At 38.7% G+C, this 19,701-nt stretch overlaps 2 protein-coding genes across 12 annotated transcripts in view; both read left to right on the forward strand.

Moving 5' to 3' along the window:
- LOC106699600 (cilia- and flagella-associated protein 251-like) lies at positions 1 to 10,138 on the forward strand. The gene is made up of 3 exons (XM_023330616.1): positions 1 to 79; positions 8,360 to 9,291; positions 10,118 to 10,138. The coding sequence occupies exons 2-3, from the start codon at positions 8,368 to 8,370 to the stop codon at positions 10,136 to 10,138; spliced, it is 945 nt and encodes a 314-aa protein (XP_023186384.1). The 5' UTR covers positions 1 to 79; positions 8,360 to 8,367.
- The window catches only part of LOC102233128 (titin homolog), a 24,843-nt gene continuing 14,578 nt past the window's right edge, over positions 9,437 to 19,701 (forward strand). For 9 of the 11 annotated variants that reach the window (XM_023330689.1, XM_023330695.1, XM_023330697.1 and 6 more), the window contains exons 1-20: positions 9,437 to 9,744; positions 10,658 to 10,954; positions 11,050 to 11,154; positions 11,236 to 11,354; positions 13,002 to 13,220; positions 13,398 to 13,485; positions 13,816 to 13,968; positions 14,321 to 14,418; positions 14,982 to 15,154; positions 15,245 to 15,361; positions 15,991 to 16,197; positions 16,399 to 16,521; positions 16,639 to 17,355; positions 17,651 to 17,812; positions 17,925 to 18,056; positions 18,177 to 18,383; positions 18,512 to 18,694; positions 18,791 to 19,024; positions 19,118 to 19,291; positions 19,383 to 19,640. In XM_023330689.1, coding sequence (XP_023186457.1) covers positions 10,901 to 10,954; positions 11,050 to 11,154; positions 11,236 to 11,354; positions 13,002 to 13,220; positions 13,398 to 13,485; positions 13,816 to 13,968; positions 14,321 to 14,418; positions 14,982 to 15,154; positions 15,245 to 15,361; positions 15,991 to 16,197; positions 16,399 to 16,521; positions 16,639 to 17,355; positions 17,651 to 17,812; positions 17,925 to 18,056; positions 18,177 to 18,383; positions 18,512 to 18,694; positions 18,791 to 19,024; positions 19,118 to 19,291; positions 19,383 to 19,640 — 3,523 coding nt within the window. In that variant the 5' untranslated portion in view covers positions 9,437 to 9,744; positions 10,658 to 10,900. The remainder of the gene's footprint in view (positions 9,745 to 10,657; positions 10,955 to 11,049; positions 11,155 to 11,235; positions 11,355 to 13,001; positions 13,221 to 13,397; positions 13,486 to 13,815; positions 13,969 to 14,320; positions 14,419 to 14,981; positions 15,155 to 15,244; positions 15,362 to 15,990; positions 16,198 to 16,398; positions 16,522 to 16,638; positions 17,356 to 17,650; positions 17,813 to 17,924; positions 18,057 to 18,176; positions 18,384 to 18,511; positions 18,695 to 18,790; positions 19,025 to 19,117; positions 19,292 to 19,382; positions 19,641 to 19,701) is intronic. The other 2 variants (XM_023330691.1, XM_023330696.1) reach the window with 2 other exon arrangements.

Here is a 19,701-nt window from a genome sequence, read left to right on the forward strand (position 1 = left end):
AGTTGTGTGTATAAAAATGAATGGACATGCCAGAAACACGAAAATTTAAAGAGGACTCAGTTTGCTAACAGCATAAATGGTTAGTATGCACTTTTTAAATCCAGCTAAGCACATTGATGCATTTTCTGCTGATGCCTTTGGAACACCAATAACCCGCAAAACAAACAGAGCTATTTTTAAGTACAGTGTAAATACTTGGATAAAACAGCTGATGTTTGTCCTTTAAATTAATAATATTTAATAATTATATTGATATACGATGAAGGAATTTGTGTTAAGTTTGACTCTCACATATGACTAGACTAGTTTATTCCTGGACATGAATTAGATGCGTTTGTCTTGTAAAATGCCTAAAGATGACAAGAATCTATCGAAATGCACTACATGGAATTAATACACTTGTATGTGATGTGCATCCACAATGTTCAGATGTTATTGGGGTGTTTCCCCCTCCCACTGATGCATTTATTTTCTTTCTGCTTGACCTGCCTTGCTTTTGCCTCCCTGAGGAATGCAGGGGTTAAAAATACCCACCTCAGCTGCCAAAAAGGGCGGCAGTTTGTGAAGACTGTGTTGGTTTCCGTGGAGCCCTCCCTACGTTTAACGCGCTCAGCAGCATCTCATCCAATAAGCCTCATCTCCATCGATGATACGGCTGAATATATATAGTCAGATAATCTTTCGTGAGGAGCTGCAGATGTGACACATGGGGGGGGATGAGGCACAGTTAATGCTGCAGGACTAGGAAGTTTTTTATTTATTTGGATTTTTTTTTATAAACAACAGAAGTGAACAGAACCTAAAAAACCCTAGTGATGACCCCCTGGTAGGATCTCCTTTTGGTGACTGAGTGGTGGTGTAGGCACACAGGAAGCACCTGAGGCGATGTTGAACAATGTTTTCGACTCTGCTGTGACAGAGTGAGGTCATTAAGGTCCCAGAAGGGCTTGCTGGTGTAATCCTCTTTTGGGAGTTATGATGCATTCGTACAGTTAGGCATACTACTCTGCTCTGTGATCAGATCCAAACAGGAAAGAAACCCACACCATTCCACATCATTCAGCACTATTCTTCATTCTGGCTGAAAGATGTGAATTTAAGCTGGGCACCAAGTTCATAAGGCACCTTCCTTTGAGCTCTGCTTTTAAGATCTTTCACTAATGTTCAAATTTATTTATCTCTCTGCTATTAGCTGATTGCACTTTTGGCTGAGTTTGATGCTCAGAATGGCTTTTAAATTGCTTTCAGCGAAGCCACACTAAATCAATCATGCTGCTTCGTTCTTTTCCCATGCCGTTTCATGTTACAACATCCGGCTCACAGACCATCTGTGTGTATTGATCATTTTGAGACAAAGACCTGGGCAAAGATTTCTGTCTGCAGTTTACAGAAGATGTGTGCTGTGCATTACTCTTTGATCTTAAGTTTCTTTCTACATATTTTTGAAGTGATCTAGTTATTTTGCCTCTGTACTAGTTTGTATTTTTGCAATTTTGGTTGTTTGACATGCAAAAAGGATCCTTTTTGAACCATTCTTCAGTTCAAAGCTTTCTTGGGGACAAGCCATACTAAGGTGTCAAAACATTTTCATTTTAATATGGATTCTCAATAAAAGGTCGATATGGCAATTGGCTGCCCCTCCCCTACATGTTGCTGCACATTGTCACTCAGTTGGTTGGAATAAAGCTACTACACTTTCTCCAAGCTTGCAAGACGGACAGGCATATTTGGTTGCCAAAAAAGCACCAAAAACACAGTCATGATCTGGAAACAAAAGATGCACCAGACGTCACTCTTATTATGGAAACACTGATTTAAAACTACAGTTGGCTGCAGTCTGAATATTGTTTTCTTTAAAAGAAATTAGATCATGTTATTCATCCATGATCCATTACCTGAAAATGATTGTCCTTGCAGAGTCACAAGTGATTATGTGCAGTGATTAATATTATACCATTTTTATTTAATACTTAGTGCTATTTCAACTGAAGGCTATTATGCAGTGTGAACATCATAGCAACCTAAGCCTATTTAAGCACTTCATACCTTTTTGACAGCCAATGAATAAAGTAATTAAATAATTTTCAAGAAGTTACTTGAAAATATGGTTTTATCTTCCAGCTGGAGGCCACTTGCATATTTTCATTGTATTAAGAGTGATAATCTCTCATAATTTAATGCGCCAATAGGCTAAATTGTGGACCAGAACAACAGTTAATGGGAAAAGGAGCAGCAATGGTTCAAGGGACAGTGGATTGCCTGTAACCAGTGGATTGCCAGTTCAAATCCCAGTTCTGTCTGTCTCAGTCACTTTGCCATTGTGTCCTTGGGCAAAGCACTTCACCTGTCTTCTCTCTTGGTACTAGTCAGATGGCTCAGTGGAGCCGATTGAATGGCAGCCTCTCTTCTGTCAGCCTGTCCCAGCTGTGGCTACAATGTACCACGCTGATGAGTAATAAGCTACATTGATCAGCAGGTTAATTACAAAGAAAGAAAAAATCTGATATTTGTTTTCGCTACTTCAAAACTAGTGTTCTTTTTTTAAATTTTGGAATATAAATCTATCAACCTGGTGCATGTGCATTGCCCAGCTGCAACTGAATATATTTACAGCACTTACAATGAACCTTTTCTTAAACCTGAAGAAGTCTAGTCATAATGTTGGAGGTCAAGGTTGGGTGTTGACAAAATATGCCATTTGTTTGTTGTAGAGTCTGTGGGAAACACAGAATTGTTTCCCAATACAATTCTGTGTATTGGGAAACAGAGAATGGCCTGCATTCTGTGTTTACTAAGAGTGGCCTGAGGCTGACATCTTGGTGTTGAGTTACATTACTGCATATTTTTTTTCCAGCCAGGTAGGTGGGGCTTCACATAAAACCATGAATCAGCACAACGTGTCACTATTTTCATGAATACACACACTTGCAAAGGGAGACAAAACGATTCGATAGAGACAGTGAGATGGATATTGCAGGCAGGTAGAAGAAGATAATCTCACTTGGTCACTTGAGGGCTGATTAACTCTAAACTCCTTCTAATTCCTTAAGCCTGCTCTCAGTATCCAGGAAACATGCTTTCTTTATGTTCACTTCTATGTACTATTTTATTGAGAACTCATTTTAATATGTGACCAGGTTATTTTAGGAAAGAGTAGTATAAATGTGCAAAAGAAAACTAAATGGATCAGTTTCAGCTCTCTTAAAAATGAGGATGTAAATGCTGTGTGAGCTTTTGCCTCTGGACACACATGTTTGCACATGTGCATATGCGTGTTATGTGAAGCAAGGCGTGAACAAAAATAGATATGAGCGGGGCCAACTAATGAGTCCCAGCATCTTGGGCACATGTCGCTATTTTTAAACTGCTGCCTCCTCCTCTTTCTGCAAGCTCTTCCCTCCTCCCCTCCGATTTTGATGCACAAGGTATAAATGAGACCTGAAGTGTATCAGTTTATGGTTTTGTTCCCTTATGCCAGACAAAATACCTCTGTTGGGTTTAAAAAAACATTAAGTTTATTTGGGAATTTGTTTATTAATAACTGACAAAGTTAGCTACTTTTATTTTCAAACTTATATATTTTATCATATTGTACTTGCCATTGATAGGTATTTTCCTTTCGAACCTAAATAAAAGAAAGAACCACAGACAACGTATATGAATTTTATGTAGAGCTTTTGCAAAAGGAGAACGCTCTATCAAAACCTCTCCTCCGATCAGTTCTACAGAGCGTTCTGACCTGTTCTCACAAAAACTCCTGTTTTTATTGTCAAAGAAGGACAGGCAAGGGGGCAGTCAGGAAAAACAACAGAGGTCGTAAAGCTTCTAACCCAAACATCTAACAACCCAGGTCCAGATGTGATATCTGATCAAAGGTCTGAGCCCGGTTCAAATCTCGGTCAATACTGTCAAGAAAACAATAGGTGTTCTTGCAAAAGGGTTTAAAGTCTGAGAAACTCAGTGTTATCTATTTCTCGTAAAGTTGAACAGACAGTAGTGACCTCCAGGTCATTTAAAGAAGAGAACACTTTAAACAGAAAATCACTAAGATCTATAGACTTAAGGTGAACTAGAGTAAGAATAAAATGATAATACCAAAAAATCTCTAACAGCCATTATTTTAGATTTAGATCTTTTTATTTTTGTTTTTATGTGTACTGTCTATGGTTTATGTTTTAGGTTTTTCATGTCTTTAAATACATTCTTGTTGTTTTTATTCGATTTATCATTACATTATTATCATTCCACAATTACTTTTTTAAACTTATTTCCACTATGATAAAAAAATTACAAAAAAACGTTGGCATTTCCAGCATGTTTTTTTTTAATGTTCCTCCATCTGTTTTTAAGCAAAGCTCTTTGTGTTACACTGGTTTCTATTAAAATTGCTCTACAACTAAACTTTGATTGAAAACACAAATACCTGGATTTTACATAATTGAAAAAAAGAAACACCCAGTTAAAATGAATAATAACCTAAAAATCAAATCACTGAGGATCTCTAGTCTTTGTGCTTGCATTTGATCAGGCTCTCTGTGAGCTCTCTCTTGCTTGGAGGGTGGCCTACTTCATCTATAATTCATCTTATTACAGGCACTAATTGTGTGTTATTGAGGTCTGTCGTTTTTCTTAAAAAAATATGACATTTCATTACTATTCCTTCCCCTCCCATTAAAGTACGGGTGTTATTTGTCACATTTCGAAAGATTGATGGTGTATTGGGAAACCCTGCACTGTCATCGCCGTCAGACATCAGTCCTGACAAGGGTCGGCCCTGCTCAGCTGGCCGATGGCAGAGATGTTAGATGGGCTAACATAAAATGGAGGAGGCAGCAGACACAAGCTCAGCTGGTCCATTAGGAGCGTGTCTGTTTCCTGACACTCAGAATTGAGATGACGGAGCATTAAGACGCCCGCAGGAGGCCGTGGGCATCGATGCATAAGGGTGTGCGCGTCTGTGTGTGCGTGGTGACCCAGGGAACAGACCTATGGAGTGGAGGTGGTGGTGAGGGGTCCTGTTGGGGGAAGGGCAGAGTGGATTAGTAATAGAGTGCGGCACAGTTATTGGTCACTGGACACAAACAATGGGAGGGCTAAAGAGGATTTGGTCTGTTTGAGTGCACCCCTCCTCCTCCTGTCCTGGAGTGCCAGTGGGAAGTATATGGTGTAGTGATCCGGGATGCACCATTTTGGGCGGCCCTGTACATCTGGAGGATCGGCCTTGTCTGCTACCCCCCACACTTCTTCATAGGACATTTCAAAGAGACAAAAGCATTATTCACCAGTTAGACAGTGGCGAGACACGATAATTGTCTGTCATATCAAAGCGAATCGATTGTACAGTGGAGGCCCTGTAACTGATATATATATATATATATATATATATCACTCAACAGAAACATTGGGTAGTTGTGTAATATCTGCAGTGTATGTTAGCCTGCTGGGAAATTTAATCAGCAAGTTTCTAAAAATATCAAGTCTGACTCATTTTTATGAATCTGCAAAACACAGCAACCTTCTGTAGCTTATTGGTTCATAAAACTATGATTCACTCATAGAATCAATGAGACCGATTAGTAGTGCTGTGGAAAAGTATTTATTTGACTCCTTTGCAGATATTTGGTTTGTGTTTTTGTCAAATTTCAAATCATACCAGATAAAAAATAACCAAAGTAAATGAAAAAAGCCTGTTTTAATAGATTTCATTTATTGAAGGAAAACATTTAGCAAAACCATCCTGGTCATATGAGAAAAAAAATATAATTTTCCTTGAATTACCTATAACTAAACATACTTTTGGTGAAGCTGAGTTCAGTTTCATTGGTTAAACACAGGTTTGATCACTGCCAGATCTGTTCAACACATTAAATTATTTAAATAGAATCTATCTGACAATATATTGTCCAAAATATCTCACCACAGTGACAACCATTACCTACAAATTAGGAGACAAAAAGTGAAAGGAGACACATCTAATGCACTACAGGCCCTGCTTGCAGTTAATTTCAGTGTTTCACGATTCAGCATTTGAAAAGAGACAAAGGAATATTGTGATGATCCCAAGACTAGGAAACTATTTTGTGGACTGAAGATAAAAAAGATGGATTTTTTATATTTTGTGTTAGTTTTGATACTTAAGGTTTTGGAGAACTTGCTGTAACAGATAGAACAAAAAATTTCTGAAGAAGACAGTACCACTGTCAGTGTGTGACCTTAAGCTCAAACATACCTTATGTATGCAGCAGAACAAGGATCTGAAGCCCAATAACAAGTCCAATGCTGAATGGGTGGCCTTATAAAGGGTGGAATTAAATTGGATTGAGATGCTGTGGCAAGACGTTAAACACACTGTTGACACTCTTAGTCCCTTTAATGGGGCTGATTTAAAAGAATATTGCGATTAAGAGAACGTTGAAATCCTTTTACAGCGATTGTGAAAGACAAGTCTTCTCTTATTACAAATGCTTAGTGCTGAAAATGCTTCTATTACCAGGTAAGGGGGAATTACTTTTATTTTGCTTTTTCTCTTGATAACTAAAATCCTAGTTAAAAATTAACTTTTTTGGTTTACTCACATTATTTCTGTAACATTAAAATTAGATTGATCTGAAACATCTAAATGTGACATAAAAGCAAAAACAGAAGACATCTGCAATGTGCCAAAGACTTTTCCACAGCTCTGTATATCATTTTTTATACATATATCATCTATATGCTTTGAATGCTTTGATACTGTATACAGAGTATTTGTTTCCCACATCAGGATGGGTGTGTTGCGATAGAAAGAGCCAGCCTGGCCTGCTGAAGATGAGCCAGGCGGTGCTAATAGGCAGATCTTGAGCAGAATACCTTCTTTGTGTTTGGGCGATTTAATGAGTTCTGATAGGCCATCAGAACTCCATGTTGGCTCAGTCTCCAACAAGGAGGCCTATTGTGTGATGAGCTGATGGGTTGCTAGATTGTAAATTATGGGTCACAGTTTGCTTCATATTTGCTTAAAAAAGAAGTCTGTAATGAAACTTGATGTAATTTATTTGAACAACAGTGTAGATGATAGGAGACTAGAGTTTCTGGGTAAATGTAATTTAATAGCAACATATGTCTGGTGTGTAATGAATATATCTATACATAGCACTGTGCATACACATTGGCCCTCCTGGCAAGATGTGCATTCATATTTATATTCAAAACTATTTAACTACAAAGAAAAATATTATTATGTGCCAGGTTTTAAGTATCAGGGTAGAAAAAGTTTTTTTTTTTTTTTTTTAAATGTACAAAACAGAATCGGGGAGTAGTGACATGCCAATATGTAGATGTGGAATGAAGGGATGCCAATTGGGTAACAGATGAATAGACGCAAAGTCAGTTCAGTACCTTCCTGTTTTCAGACATTTATTAGTTTGTTGGTTAAACTGCTTGTTTCTGACCAGTGAAATATTCAGGCATGAAAAAGCTTCTTATGTCAAAGGAAGAACCAGAGCTTTAACGGAGCATTACAGGCACCTTGCAAACAGACATAATATGCTGTCCAACATGAAACGGTATAATCAATTTCTAAATCGACCAGGACAGTTGTTATCAAAAAACTTGACTTGTAGTGGATAATTAACAGGATATTTTTTATCATGTCTTCACCAGATCTGCCTGTTTGCTAAAGACATGTATAGATATTATTCATCTACTGTAGATAACTTTGTTTAAGGAGGTAATCTGCTTCTCTGAGAAGATAAAGGCTGGGACAAATATATATTATGTACAAATAAACCCAATTATTTAATTTACTCTATGAAACAAAATATTGCTTGAACTTTTTTTAGCACACCCAAAATATAATACATCACGTAAAATTTTGTCAGACAAAATCCATTTAGAGTAGATGGCAGCACTACTCATAGTAATTACTGATGGAGCAGCTTGATTGTTGTAAGCATCTTCCTTTTACTTGCTGAAGCCTAACTTTGTGTTGAAGCAGCCAAGAATGTGCTGCCAAGATGCTTCTGAATAAAATGCAGCTTCCTATCTGTGATTCTTTTGACAGTTTTGGAAACACCTCAGTAACACTGAAAATATCACACTTTTGGTCTACACTAAGCAACAACCTCCACGCTGAAGGGTGCTGTTGTCAGTGAAACCCAGTTGTAGCTTTTAACTTGATTGAATTTTGACCAGCATATCAGTCATTAGCCAGTTTTGTTTTTTGTTGCACCTCTATTCAGAACACTTGTGTACGTTTTCCTCATATAGCTGTAATATCTTGTTTGTTGCACTTTAGTAATTACCATCCATTGTAGTGTCACACACTGGGCTGCACTGTGACCTTTTTCAATATCTGACTCCCCTCTGTTCTCCTTCCCAGTGGCTACCATGACAACAGAGGCAAGTGCTGTGAACGAGGCCGACACTGAGGGCAAACAGAAGAGCAGCCGCGCACCACCAGAAGCTGAATCTGTGCAACAGGAAACGACTGCAACTGAGCAGGAGGGGGAGCAGTCGAGCAAGAAGGCCCAGGAGCAGGCTGCTGAGCCTGGGCCTGTGGACGTAGCTACCTCCCCAGAGGAGGAGCAGCTCAAACCTCGTACCAGGACCTCTGCCGGCAAAGGCCTCTCACGCCTCTTCTCCTCCTTCCTTAAGCGGCGCTCTCAGTGCTCGGACGGTGAGGGCTTTGAGGCTGAGAGAGCCAGTGACGAAAAGGCAGACAAAGAGAAGGCTGACAACGTTGAAGAAGAAAAGGTGGAAGAGGTGAAGAGTGAGGACAAGGAGTCCAAAATAGTAGAGGAAAAATTAGATGTCAAAGAAGTTAAAAAGAAGGAAGAAGATAAAATAGAACAAAAAGAGGAGAAAAAGAAGGTGGAAGAAAAGGTTGAGAAGAAAGGCAGTAAAAAGAAAAAGAAAGAAGCAAAGAAGAAAGCAGAGGAAAAGGATGAAGGCAAAGTGAAAAAGGACGAGGCCAAAAAGGAGGAAGAAAAGCCAGAGGAGCAAAAGGATGAAAAGATAAAGACAATTGTTGAAAAGGAGGAAGCAAAACCAGAGACAAAAGTAGAAGAAAAGAAGCAGGTCACTCAGATCAAAGAGAAAGGGACAGAATCTGGAAAGAAAGAAGAAGGCAAGGTAGATAAGAAGGAAGCTAAGAAAAAAGAAAAAGAGGAAAAGCTGAAGAAAAAAGAAGAGGAAAAAACAAAGAGAAAAGCAGAGGAGGACGAGAGGGTAAGAAAGAGAGAAGAGGAGAAAGCAAAAAAAAGAGAAGAAGAAAAAGCCAGAGAGGTTGAAAAGTTGAAAAAGAAAGAAGAGGTAAAGGCTAAAAAGAAGGAGGAGGAAAAAGCTAAAGAGGAAAAAACAAAGAAGAAGGAGGAGGAAAAAGCAAAAGAAGAGAAAGCAAAAAAGGAAGAAGAAAAAACTAAAGAGGAAAAGACAAAAAAGAAGGACGAAAAAGCTAAAGAAGATCAGGAGAAAAAGAAAGAAGAGGACAAACCAAAAGAGGAGAAACAAGAGGAAAAGGTAAAACACTTGGAGAAGACAGAGAAAGAGGAGGAAAAGACAGAAGAAACACAGCAGAAGGAAGAGGAAAAAGGAAAGAAAAGGGAGAAGGGAAAGGACAAAGGAAAGAAGGAGGACAAAGAGGAGAACAAGCCAAGTGAGGAGCAAGTGAAAGCGCCAATTGCGGCTCCAGAGCCAGAACTAAAACTTGAGCTGGACACAGAACAGGCTGGAGATCATCAGTCAGTAAGCAGCGCTGAGACACAGGTGAGACAAACCTGAGAGCCTGATTATCACTGAGCTACTGTGGCATAGTTACTGTTACCCTAACTTATACCAGAGACTCACGCACATACCGTAAAACCCATGAAAAATACCAGCCTCACAGGAAACATCAATGTTCCTTAAGACTTAAATGTGGTTATGAACGATCAGGAGGAGGACATTGGGTGGAAGCATGGGAGGGGTTACTGGTGTCAAATTATACCAAGGTTTTAAAAGTTATGGCTCCAAAACTGCAGAAATTTTCAGACATAGAGCTTTAAATGAGATGCCAGAAAGGGTGATAGATCTTGCTAGTCTGGATGGAGTAGCACAGCTCTGCCCCTCTCCCACCTGTTGCTGTGCATTTTTGTTTTAGTTTTCAACCTTGAGACTCTAAGCAGCCAGTAAAAAAGGAACCAATAAAAGGCTTATTTTGTGTCAGTAAATTTACCAAATGTTAAAATGTTCTTGCCTGAAGCAGATTCAGGCAAGTATCTTATTCTTGTTATCCCTGTAAAGTAATAATCAGTGTTATTTTAGCAGCAGTCAGAGTAATTACTTTTATGTTTTAAATTACAAAAAACAAATCAGAGTACATCTTAATCTTTTTTTTCTGTCATAAATACATTGATGTTACGTTTTTAAGACCTTTTTAATAGCATGATACTGGTAACTTGCCCACTCCAAAAGCACAATATGTCCTACAGTCCCATGTTAAGTCATGTTAAATTGGTGGCTATTTAGATATCAGTGAACAACTTTATTCATCCACTGATGATTATGTTTATTATAAAAATCTGGTCTCTGGTTGGGAAATGTAATTATGAAGTAAATGTTTCCCATTCTCATTGCACGTTTTGTAAAGTCTGATCAAAATTGACATGCTTTTTCACATGTTTCATTTTAAACCAATCAGCCAGCTCCAGAGGAGCAAAAGGAAGAACCGAAGGTAAAGGAAGAACTGGAGATAAAGAAAGAGCCCGAAGTAGAAGAAGAAATAAAGGAGGGCATAGAAAAGAAGAAGGAGCCAACAGAACAGCAGGAGGTGACCAAAGGAGAAGAAAAAACAACAGAGAAGACAAAGAAAGAGAAACCTCCAAAACAAAAGAAGACAGAAAAGAAGGCAGAGGAGGCTAAAGGCCCCAAACGTCCAAAAGCCATGCAATGCAAAGTCACCTTACTGGATGACACTCTGTTTGAGTGTGAACTTGATGTAAGAAAAACACCAATTTATACCTTGCTCACTAATGCTTACATAATGCTGTATGGTAACATACTGAAGAATCTCTGTTATGTCCACATTAATAGAAGCATGCTAAAGGTCAGGAGCTTTTAACTAAAGTGTGTGACCATGTCAACCTCCTGGAGAAGGATTACTTTGGCCTGGCGATCTGGGAAACCCCAACCGGCAAGGTGAGCAACATTTTTATTTGATTAATAAAAACAGATGAAGACACTGAGCTGAGACTTGTGGTTGTTTTTCCTCACTTACAGACATGGTTGGAACCCATCAAAGAGATCCGGAAACAGGTGTCAGGTGGCGTCTATGAGTTTACATTTAATGTGAAGTTCTACCCTCCTGATCCAGCACAACTTACAGAAGACCTCACCAGGTATATACAAATGTACAACTTCAATGAACAAGTTCAAGTTGTACAGCTTTAACTTTTCTGTTGAAGTTATACAACTTTAAGAAAAAGTCATCTTTCAGAAGTCGACCAGAGAGGGATGATATTAAAGGGATGGTTCATGACCTTTGAAGTGAGGCTTTGTCGAAAGGGTATTAGCAACCTTATATGTTACCTACAGCAGATAACTTTCTTAGCATCTTCTTTTAATATAAATCCAGATAGTTGATAGAGATCCGGCTAACAGGTTGTCTAGGAGAAGTCAAGACCAAAGGGGACTTCTACCATCTTAAACAACTACAATCTGAAAAACATCCTAATTGTCTATGCAAATTCTAATTTTAAGAACCTTTAAAGTGTCATTTGGTTCTCATATGTTTTTTAATTTTTGTCTTTTTGTTACAAAACTAAATTAAAAGAAACAGACATCAGCACAAACAAAAAGTTTGGATTGTGAATAATGATTGTTCATAAATGATAATGAGATAGAATTAGGTGCACCACCGAACATATTGAGAACAGAACATGTAAAAAACTTGAGTAAATGTCTGATAAAAAAAAGTAAGCAATTTATAAAAAGCACAGAAAACAAACAGCATTTTAGGTTAAATGTTCCCTTCTCAGTACATGTTTCACACATGAATATCTTTAGTGGTGACTCCAACGTTAGTATCCCCTGTAGAAAACAAAAACTAGGGATGTTGGGATTCACTAAGTTGCATTACAAGATGCAATACAAGATGCAATATAGCCGGTTAGAGCAGCTTTTCACAACAGCCGTAAAAAGCTGCTCTTCACAGCTGGTAGAGCAGCCGTGAAGAAGAATATCTGAAAAACTTGAAATACCTTGACACAGTGCTGTTTGACATGCTATTGGCTGGTATTTGCAAAGCAGCCAATCCATTTTTCTCAGTACTGATTGGCTATACCCCCAAGAGCTAAAATGAGGAAGGCCAAATCCACTCTGTGTATCTATGCATGTTAAGGTATATTTGATATTTGGACTATAATAATGGGCAGTTATGTTCACCACTAATTCAGCTTTGCTTGAAACAAATTTTCACCACACTTCACAACGTATAGAACAGTGTATTGTCTAAAATAAGTATTCTACATTGTTATTGAAGGGTAAATTGTCTCGTCTTGTCTCATTTCTGTTTTTTTTTTATTTTTAAATCCATGAATTTACCAAGGAGCCAGATCCTTGGCAGTATGCCAATATACTCATCTATCAGTCACAAACCAGAGATGAACAATCCTATTAACATACCATTGATGTCTGTGTAAATAACCATCCTATTTAAATGCGACAATCATTTGAAAGGTCTTAAAATTAGCTTAAGCTGCTGACGTTTTTTACATTGGTGCTGTTTTAAGACCAAAGAAATACATCAGTGTTGACCTCTATCAGTTTAGCTGATGGCTTCAGCTTCTGGGACTAACTCACCTGAATTTATTCTGAACAAAAGTGTCATGGGATATTTACTGGAAGAAAGATATTATTTGCTTTTAAACTCACCTCAAAAATTATGGACTGTCTCTATCAGCTAATTCTTTTCTGTTTCCATTGTTGTTTGAAAACACTGTTATCCCGTGTAAATATATTAACTTGTCTTTTTCTTTTCTTTGCAGATATTTCCTGTGTCTCCAGCTCAGGAAAGACATTATGCAAGGTGTTCTTCCTTGCTCCTTTGTCACACTGTCCCTGCTGGGCTCCTACACGGCCCAGTCTGAGCTGGGAGAATATGACCCAGAGGTTCACGGGACAGACTATGTTAAAGATCTGAACCTGGCACCCGGACAGAGCAAGGAGCTGGAGGAGAAAGTGATGGAGCTGCACCGCACTTACAGGTCATGAAAGTGGCCATGGACAATGATTTGAAAAAAAAAAAAGAAATTTGTCAGTAGATAATTTTTATTGTGGTTATTAAGTATGCGTAAGCTTATTTTTGCTCAATTGAACAGTAAACATTTTTGTTTAACCTTTGAATAAGTCTTCTTTAAAAATATTTCTCTTTTCATGTGAAGGTCAATGAGTCCAGCCCAAGCAGATCTGCTGTTTCTGGAAAATGCCAAGAAACTTGCAATGTACGGGGTTGACCTGCACCAAGCCAAGGTGGGTCCTTTAATATTTTTAAAAAGTTTTTCCAGTTTGTTGTAAAGCTTTGCAAATAAACTTGTGACAGAGATTTTTCTACCTTTCCTTTTTCATGTTTAAGAATCTTGGTAATATTTTGCAGCAGCAGTCACGTTTTGCATCATTAAGATTTAATTACAAAATTGATGCCATAACCCTCTGAGATAAAAAAGAAAGGATTATAATGTTTCAAACCCCATGACCGCAGACATTAATTAAGAAAGAAAGAGTGCCCCCTTGTGACTGTTTTCTGAAAATATGAAGAGACCATGCCATGATACTTATTGACATTTTCCTTCTTGCGTGCAGGATCTGGATGGTGTTGACATCACACTGGGTGTTTGCTCCAGTGGTCTGATGGTTTACAAGGACAAGCTGAGGATCAATCGTTTCCCATGGCCCAAAGTGCTTAAAATTTCTTACAAACGGAGCAGCTTCTTTATCAAAATCAGAGCGTCAGAGGTAAACCTCAGGCAATCATTTTGATTTTAAGTCTGATAGCATTTTTACTAATTCTGAGTGAGAACCTTAATTTATGAGACCCACTGTGGTTAACTGTATATTCTTAGTTTTCTCATCCATTTTTTTTCACCATTACAATTAAACTGGTTAAAGTATTGTTGAACTAAAATTTTATTATTTTAATGACATGTATGTATTTGTTGTATAGAAGTTGATGCTTAAATATCCATAGAGGCATATACTTTTGAGATGCACACAAAAATGTAAACTTTATTTCAATTAACATCAAAATTATTTTTGTCATCGGTTGCAGGCAATGTCTCTTGATTTTGATTTGTTTCTTCCCCTGCAGCAAGAGCAGTACGAGAGCACCATTGGCTTCAAGCTGCCCAACTACAAAGCCTCAAAGAAACTTTGGAAAGTTTGTGTTGAGCATCATACTTTCTTCAGGTAGAGAAAAGTTTCTCTTCACTGCTTTGCCTGGCAACAAAGGATAATTCTCAGCTTCTCTGTATAGTCTAGATAGAAAGAGTATTTAGGAAAAGCTAAATACTCACCATCCAAGTCTAAGCAGTAGCCTTTTAACATTTGGTTGCATCTCAATAAAATAGAATAAATTATACTTTCTGCTCACTGCTATTGTTCTCCTTTGTGGAACTCATTTATACATTCATTACACTGAGAAGGATACATGTCAAGGATTTATAACTGTTTCTGTTAGAGAATCTATTTTACAGCTGTTGAAATTCTTTCTCAGTAAAATTAGAATATCTTCAGACCAAGTTAAATTATCTTTAGTAGAGAAATGTAAGTTATGCTTTACACAATCATGGAAAACTGCTGACATTATAGGTGTCAAATTGACAGTCACGGACAGTCTCCAGAAAGGTCATGGCTAAAATAAATGTTTTAAGGAATTTTGTTTATTAATGGACCTTTTACAACTCATACAATTTTATGATATATTTTTGGTTTCGATTGTTTTAAGAAAAAAAAAATTGTTTTTTTCTCAGAGTTCCATCAGTGGAGCCTCCATCGTCCCGTCGTTTTCTTGCCTTGGGTTCCAAGTTCCGGTACAGCGGCCGTACTCAAGCCCAGACCCGGCAGGCGAGCTCCATGATCGACCGCCCAGCCCCTCGATTCACACGCTCTGCAAGCAAGAGGCTGTCACGTAACTTGGACGGAGGTAGGGCAAAGTGTGTGTCTGAAATAGTTTGTTTCTTGCTATAAGCTTAAAGGTTAAAAAGTAACATTCTGACTTGTTTTACACTTGCAGCTGGAGATGAGACTCTCCAGTTTCTGCAGCTACTCTCTGCATCAAGCAGATCTGAGGCTGATGATTGGTCATTGTTGATAACAACACACAAATCCCGGCCTTCTGTGGAATTTCCAGGTACCAGGATGCACATGAGGCGGATACATTGCTGGTTTCTAGCTTATTGCTTTCAGCGTCATCGCTTTTATCAACATGCCTTCATATTTTTACTTGGTTTTATCGTTTTAACATTTTAAAAATGCAGCTCTTCAACTTGGTAACTATGACCAATTTTGGACGTTCAGTAACGAGACTCATTTATTTTTGTGCATGGTAAAAGGAACAAAAATATTTCAACTTCTTGTTTAATTTCTCTGTCGGAGTCACTTCCAGTGTTGAAGTTGTGCTTCCTCATTTTAAAGTGGAGAGCTTTATCTCACAAATGGCTTTCACCTCATATGACCTCCTAACTGAATAACTCACTCATCGCTTCTGCAGCAGCATTCTTTAAGCGAGATTGTGCAAGGGTAAAATAATAAGCCATTTTGCTCTTGTTCTAGAAGAGGAGTTGCATTTTTCACCTTGCTGGCACTAACCTCATCTTTTTGGACTTACAATAGTCCAGAGAGTCCAAAGGTAAAAAAAAAAAATGCTTGCACCTAACTAGTCTAAAAACCTGCTTGAAGCACCATGAAGCATCCACAACAGTCGTCATCTGTTCTGCAGAATCATTATGTAACTTCAATCACTGCACCATCTCTTCACAGCCAGAGGGGAGTCTGAGCAGGCTTCCTCTCAGTCCAGGGAGGAAGAACAGTCTGTGACCTGGAAGGGCACTGAGACTGTAGATGGTGGTTCTCAAATTATCAGTGAACAGCAACATCAGCACCTAAAGGAAGGCGAGTGGTCTGACCTTCTTTATCGTCAACCTTCTGTAGCCACTGTCGAGACTTTTGATTTTGTGGAACACCAAGGTACCTTCACTACAGATACCCATCCGCATTTCTATTGTTTGCTATTTTGATCACAATGTAGCTGTTTAAGATGTTTATAAATGTGTCGTTATTAGATTCCCTCAATATGATAAGCTGAAGTAAGCGTGCTACTGTTTTGCACAAATTGAAAAGGACAATTAACTAATTGTAGCACATCATTATTATAATCTCTGGTGCCAGCCAAACCCAGCTTTGGATATTCCTCCTCTCCGGACCCTCTACATAAACCTGCACCATTCCAGCAGGATGACTGGTTCCTATACTTTGGTCGGTTCTTATCTGAGTCTGAAGAAAATATTTTGTGTGAGTTTTTTTCGGGGAATTATTAAATTTTTAAAAGTTATTTAATGAAACTTGTTAACAGCCTGCAATTTGTTCTAGATTAGTTAGGTGTTTGATTGATCTTTTTGCTCTTCTCAGCCTCTAGTAAAATCCAGTCCCAGATCCGTTTGGAGGAGCTTGCCACATCAGTGGTCAAACAAGAAGAGACTACTGAGCAAGTCATTGAGAGACTGCAGAAGTCTGTGATCTTGATAGATACATTGACAGAGATCGAAGATCTGGAAGGGAAACTGAGGAAAGTCAGGGACTTGGAGGAAAGACTACAGGAAGCGGGTGAGGTGTCAGAGAGGATCCTGAGAGTCATTGAAGAGCAATTGGGACAAGAAGAGGTTGAAAGGTTAAGAGCCGAAGAGGGGGATTTGGACCATGTGGTTTTACAGAGATTTATGAAGAGGATGGAGACAGATGAGGATGAAGTGGATGAACTAGAAGAACAAATTAAAGATGTGTTTTTAAAAGGCTTGGTGCCCGAAGAGGAAAACGAGCTGAATCAGTTAGATGGAAGTTTGAGGACTAAGGTACGAGAGATACAGAAGGAATGGCAGGAAGAACAGCGAAAGTTTGACTCTTCAGATGTTTCTGGGGCCACTTCTGTTGTGATTCTGCAGAAGGTTGAGCGCAGGGACGGGAAAAGGGTGATGATTGTGGATGAGAGTGGGGAGTCAAATGGGATGTTGGAAAAACAGACCCAGAGAGAGGTTACAGAGAGGCGTCATTTTGGAAATCCAGCTCAGGAAGAAAATGAGGATGAATGGTACCTGCTTTTTTACCGCCCTCCAGTTTTCAGCCCATCAGGTACAGTATGCTACTCTATGAGCCATTTTGACCTTCTACTAATCTTTCTAATGCTCTAACCAGTTTGCAAGAGATGGCCGTCATGTGGGAAATATTAATAATACATTGACCAACTACTACTACTACTATTCTTTAAATTGCGTTTGTGCTCAATGCTATTGTGCCCCTTTGTGGATTAGACGGTTGCATGAGAAGTTTCTTGCAGGAACAACCTCACGTGGACTTTTGCTGCTTTTGGCCCGCAGAACATATAATTTCTTTGCATCTTTACCCTTTTGATTATTCACTACTGTAGATGAGAGCACATATTTAAGATCAGTGGTGAAGAGACAGGTAGGAGAAGAGGAAATTAAGGAACAGCCATGGATCCTGCAACAACCAGCACTTATGGAAAGGGTGGATGACTGGTTTGTGTTGCTAGCGGGGCCTCCAAGAGAAACCAAATATGTAGAAGCAGGTACTGTTAAAACGGTGTATGTTGTTTTTGCAAATGAACAATGCTCTTCTGCACTGTATTGGTGTTTGTTGATAAAACATTGAGAAAATCTTCCACTGGTTCCATTTATCAGTAGCAATGAAGGAAGCCCAGATGGATGAAGGGCAGTTTGTCTCTGTGGTTGAAGTTTCAGAAGATTACAAGGTGGAAATTGAAGAGAGACAGATGATACAAGAAACTCAAAGAGAAACCTGGATGGAACGAGGTACTGCTAAAACAGTGTGTGCTGGTTTTGCTCTTCTGCCTTGTATTCTGCTTGCTTGCTGATAAAATATGTGCTTACGTCAGTGGATTGAAAAAGTCCTCTCCTGCTTCCATTTATCAGTAACAATAAAGGAAGCCCAGATGGATGAAGGGCAGTTTGTCCCTGTGGTTGAAGTTTCAGAAGAATACAAAGTAGTAGTTGAAGAGAGACAGATTACCCAAGAGGCTCCAAGACGTCTTAAAGAAATCCAGCCAGTGACTGAGAGGGATGATGACTGGTTTGTGTTACTGGACGTTCCTTCTAGACAAACTACATATGTAAAACCAGGTACTGACAAACATACTGTTTCCCATGCTACCTTGCAGATTAATTGGATCAGTTTTTTCACTCTCAACTTTATCTTATTACAACCAGGAAAGACTGAGTTATGCTTTATTTTGGTTTTGTTGTTGAAGTGAGTCTACCAGGAGGTGTCTCCAAATCCCAGATTGAAGTTGTCCCAGCTGGTGATGAGGGAGACAAAAGAGTTGAGATTTTTGTAGAGGATACTGAAATAAAACAAATACCAAGGCAAGCAGAAGATGACTGGTTCATTCTGCTTGATCTTCCAGATAGGGGAACATCATTTCTACAGCCGGGTATTACTAATATACACTTAAATCCAAATCTGACCACTGATTTTTAAGTTTATTACAGGTCTCTGACAGCACTGTTTACTTTTGTTTTATCTATAGCATCAATGCCTGAATATGTTCAGATTCTTCCCAAAGAAAAGAAGGCAACTGTGACTGTCTCAGAGGCAATAGAGACGACAAGGGAGGTTGTAGTTGTAGTTATGGAGACTGTGACTCAGAAACATGACAAGAAACTTCCAGAGCAGATAATGTTGTATCCAGTGAGCAACCGAGATGATGATTGGTATCTGCTGCTTGACATACCTCCCAAAGTAGAGTCTTATATTCCTCCAGGTACCTTTGTCCTTCAAATGTCTTTATTCAGAGAAAATTCCTACAATATGTTTAACAGGAGTCAAAAGTAAATGTTTGTTTTATTTGTTTCAGTTTCTGTGCCAGAACCAACTAAAATCAGTCCAGTTGTTCCAGTTGAAGCAAAACGTGTAGAGCAAAGGTTATATCCAGTTAGTCCACAGCCTTTCCAGCCTCTTCCAGAGGCAGATGATGACTGGCTGATTCTGTTTGACATTGTTGGTGACAAGCCAGTTATCATACCCACAGGTATAAGATCAATTTATGTTGTAATAAAATGTTTTAGTAGATTCATGTACACAAGTGAAACTCAACCACTTGGATATTTTATGTGCACCAGCTACCCCGGCTGAGGCTGTTCAAAAGATGGCAAAAGAGACGTTTGAAGTCGAGGCGAAAACTACAGAGATTGCAGCATACAAGGAAGTAAAAACCACAGAGATTAAAACATATGAAGAAGTGATAATTAGTAGGCAAGACGGTGCTCGTTCTCCTAAAATTAGGCCAAGCCAACCCCCACCTCTGTCAAACATGGAAGAAGATGATTGGGTTGTCTTGTTTGACATTACTCAAGAAAAACCAATACCTGCTTCTCCAGGTACTTTTAATTGGCTACCAGCAGTTTATTCTCTGCTATTTGCTTATAGTTTATCAATCCT

The sequence above is a fragment of the Xiphophorus maculatus genome, chromosome 3, assembly GCF_002775205.1.
Source record: "Xiphophorus maculatus strain JP 163 A chromosome 3, X_maculatus-5.0-male, whole genome shotgun sequence".
Classification (NCBI taxonomy): domain Eukaryota; kingdom Metazoa; phylum Chordata; class Actinopteri; order Cyprinodontiformes; family Poeciliidae; genus Xiphophorus; species Xiphophorus maculatus.

Coding starts and splice junctions, on each gene's coding strand:
- LOC106699600 (XM_023330616.1), top strand. CDS start 8,368: ATGACAACAGAGGCAAGTGCTGTGAACGAGGCCGACACTGAGGGCAAA. Junction 9,292..10,117: donor AGTTGAAAAAGAAAGAAGAG/GTAAAGGCTAAA, acceptor TTTTTGTTTTAG/TTTTCAACCTTGAGACTCTA.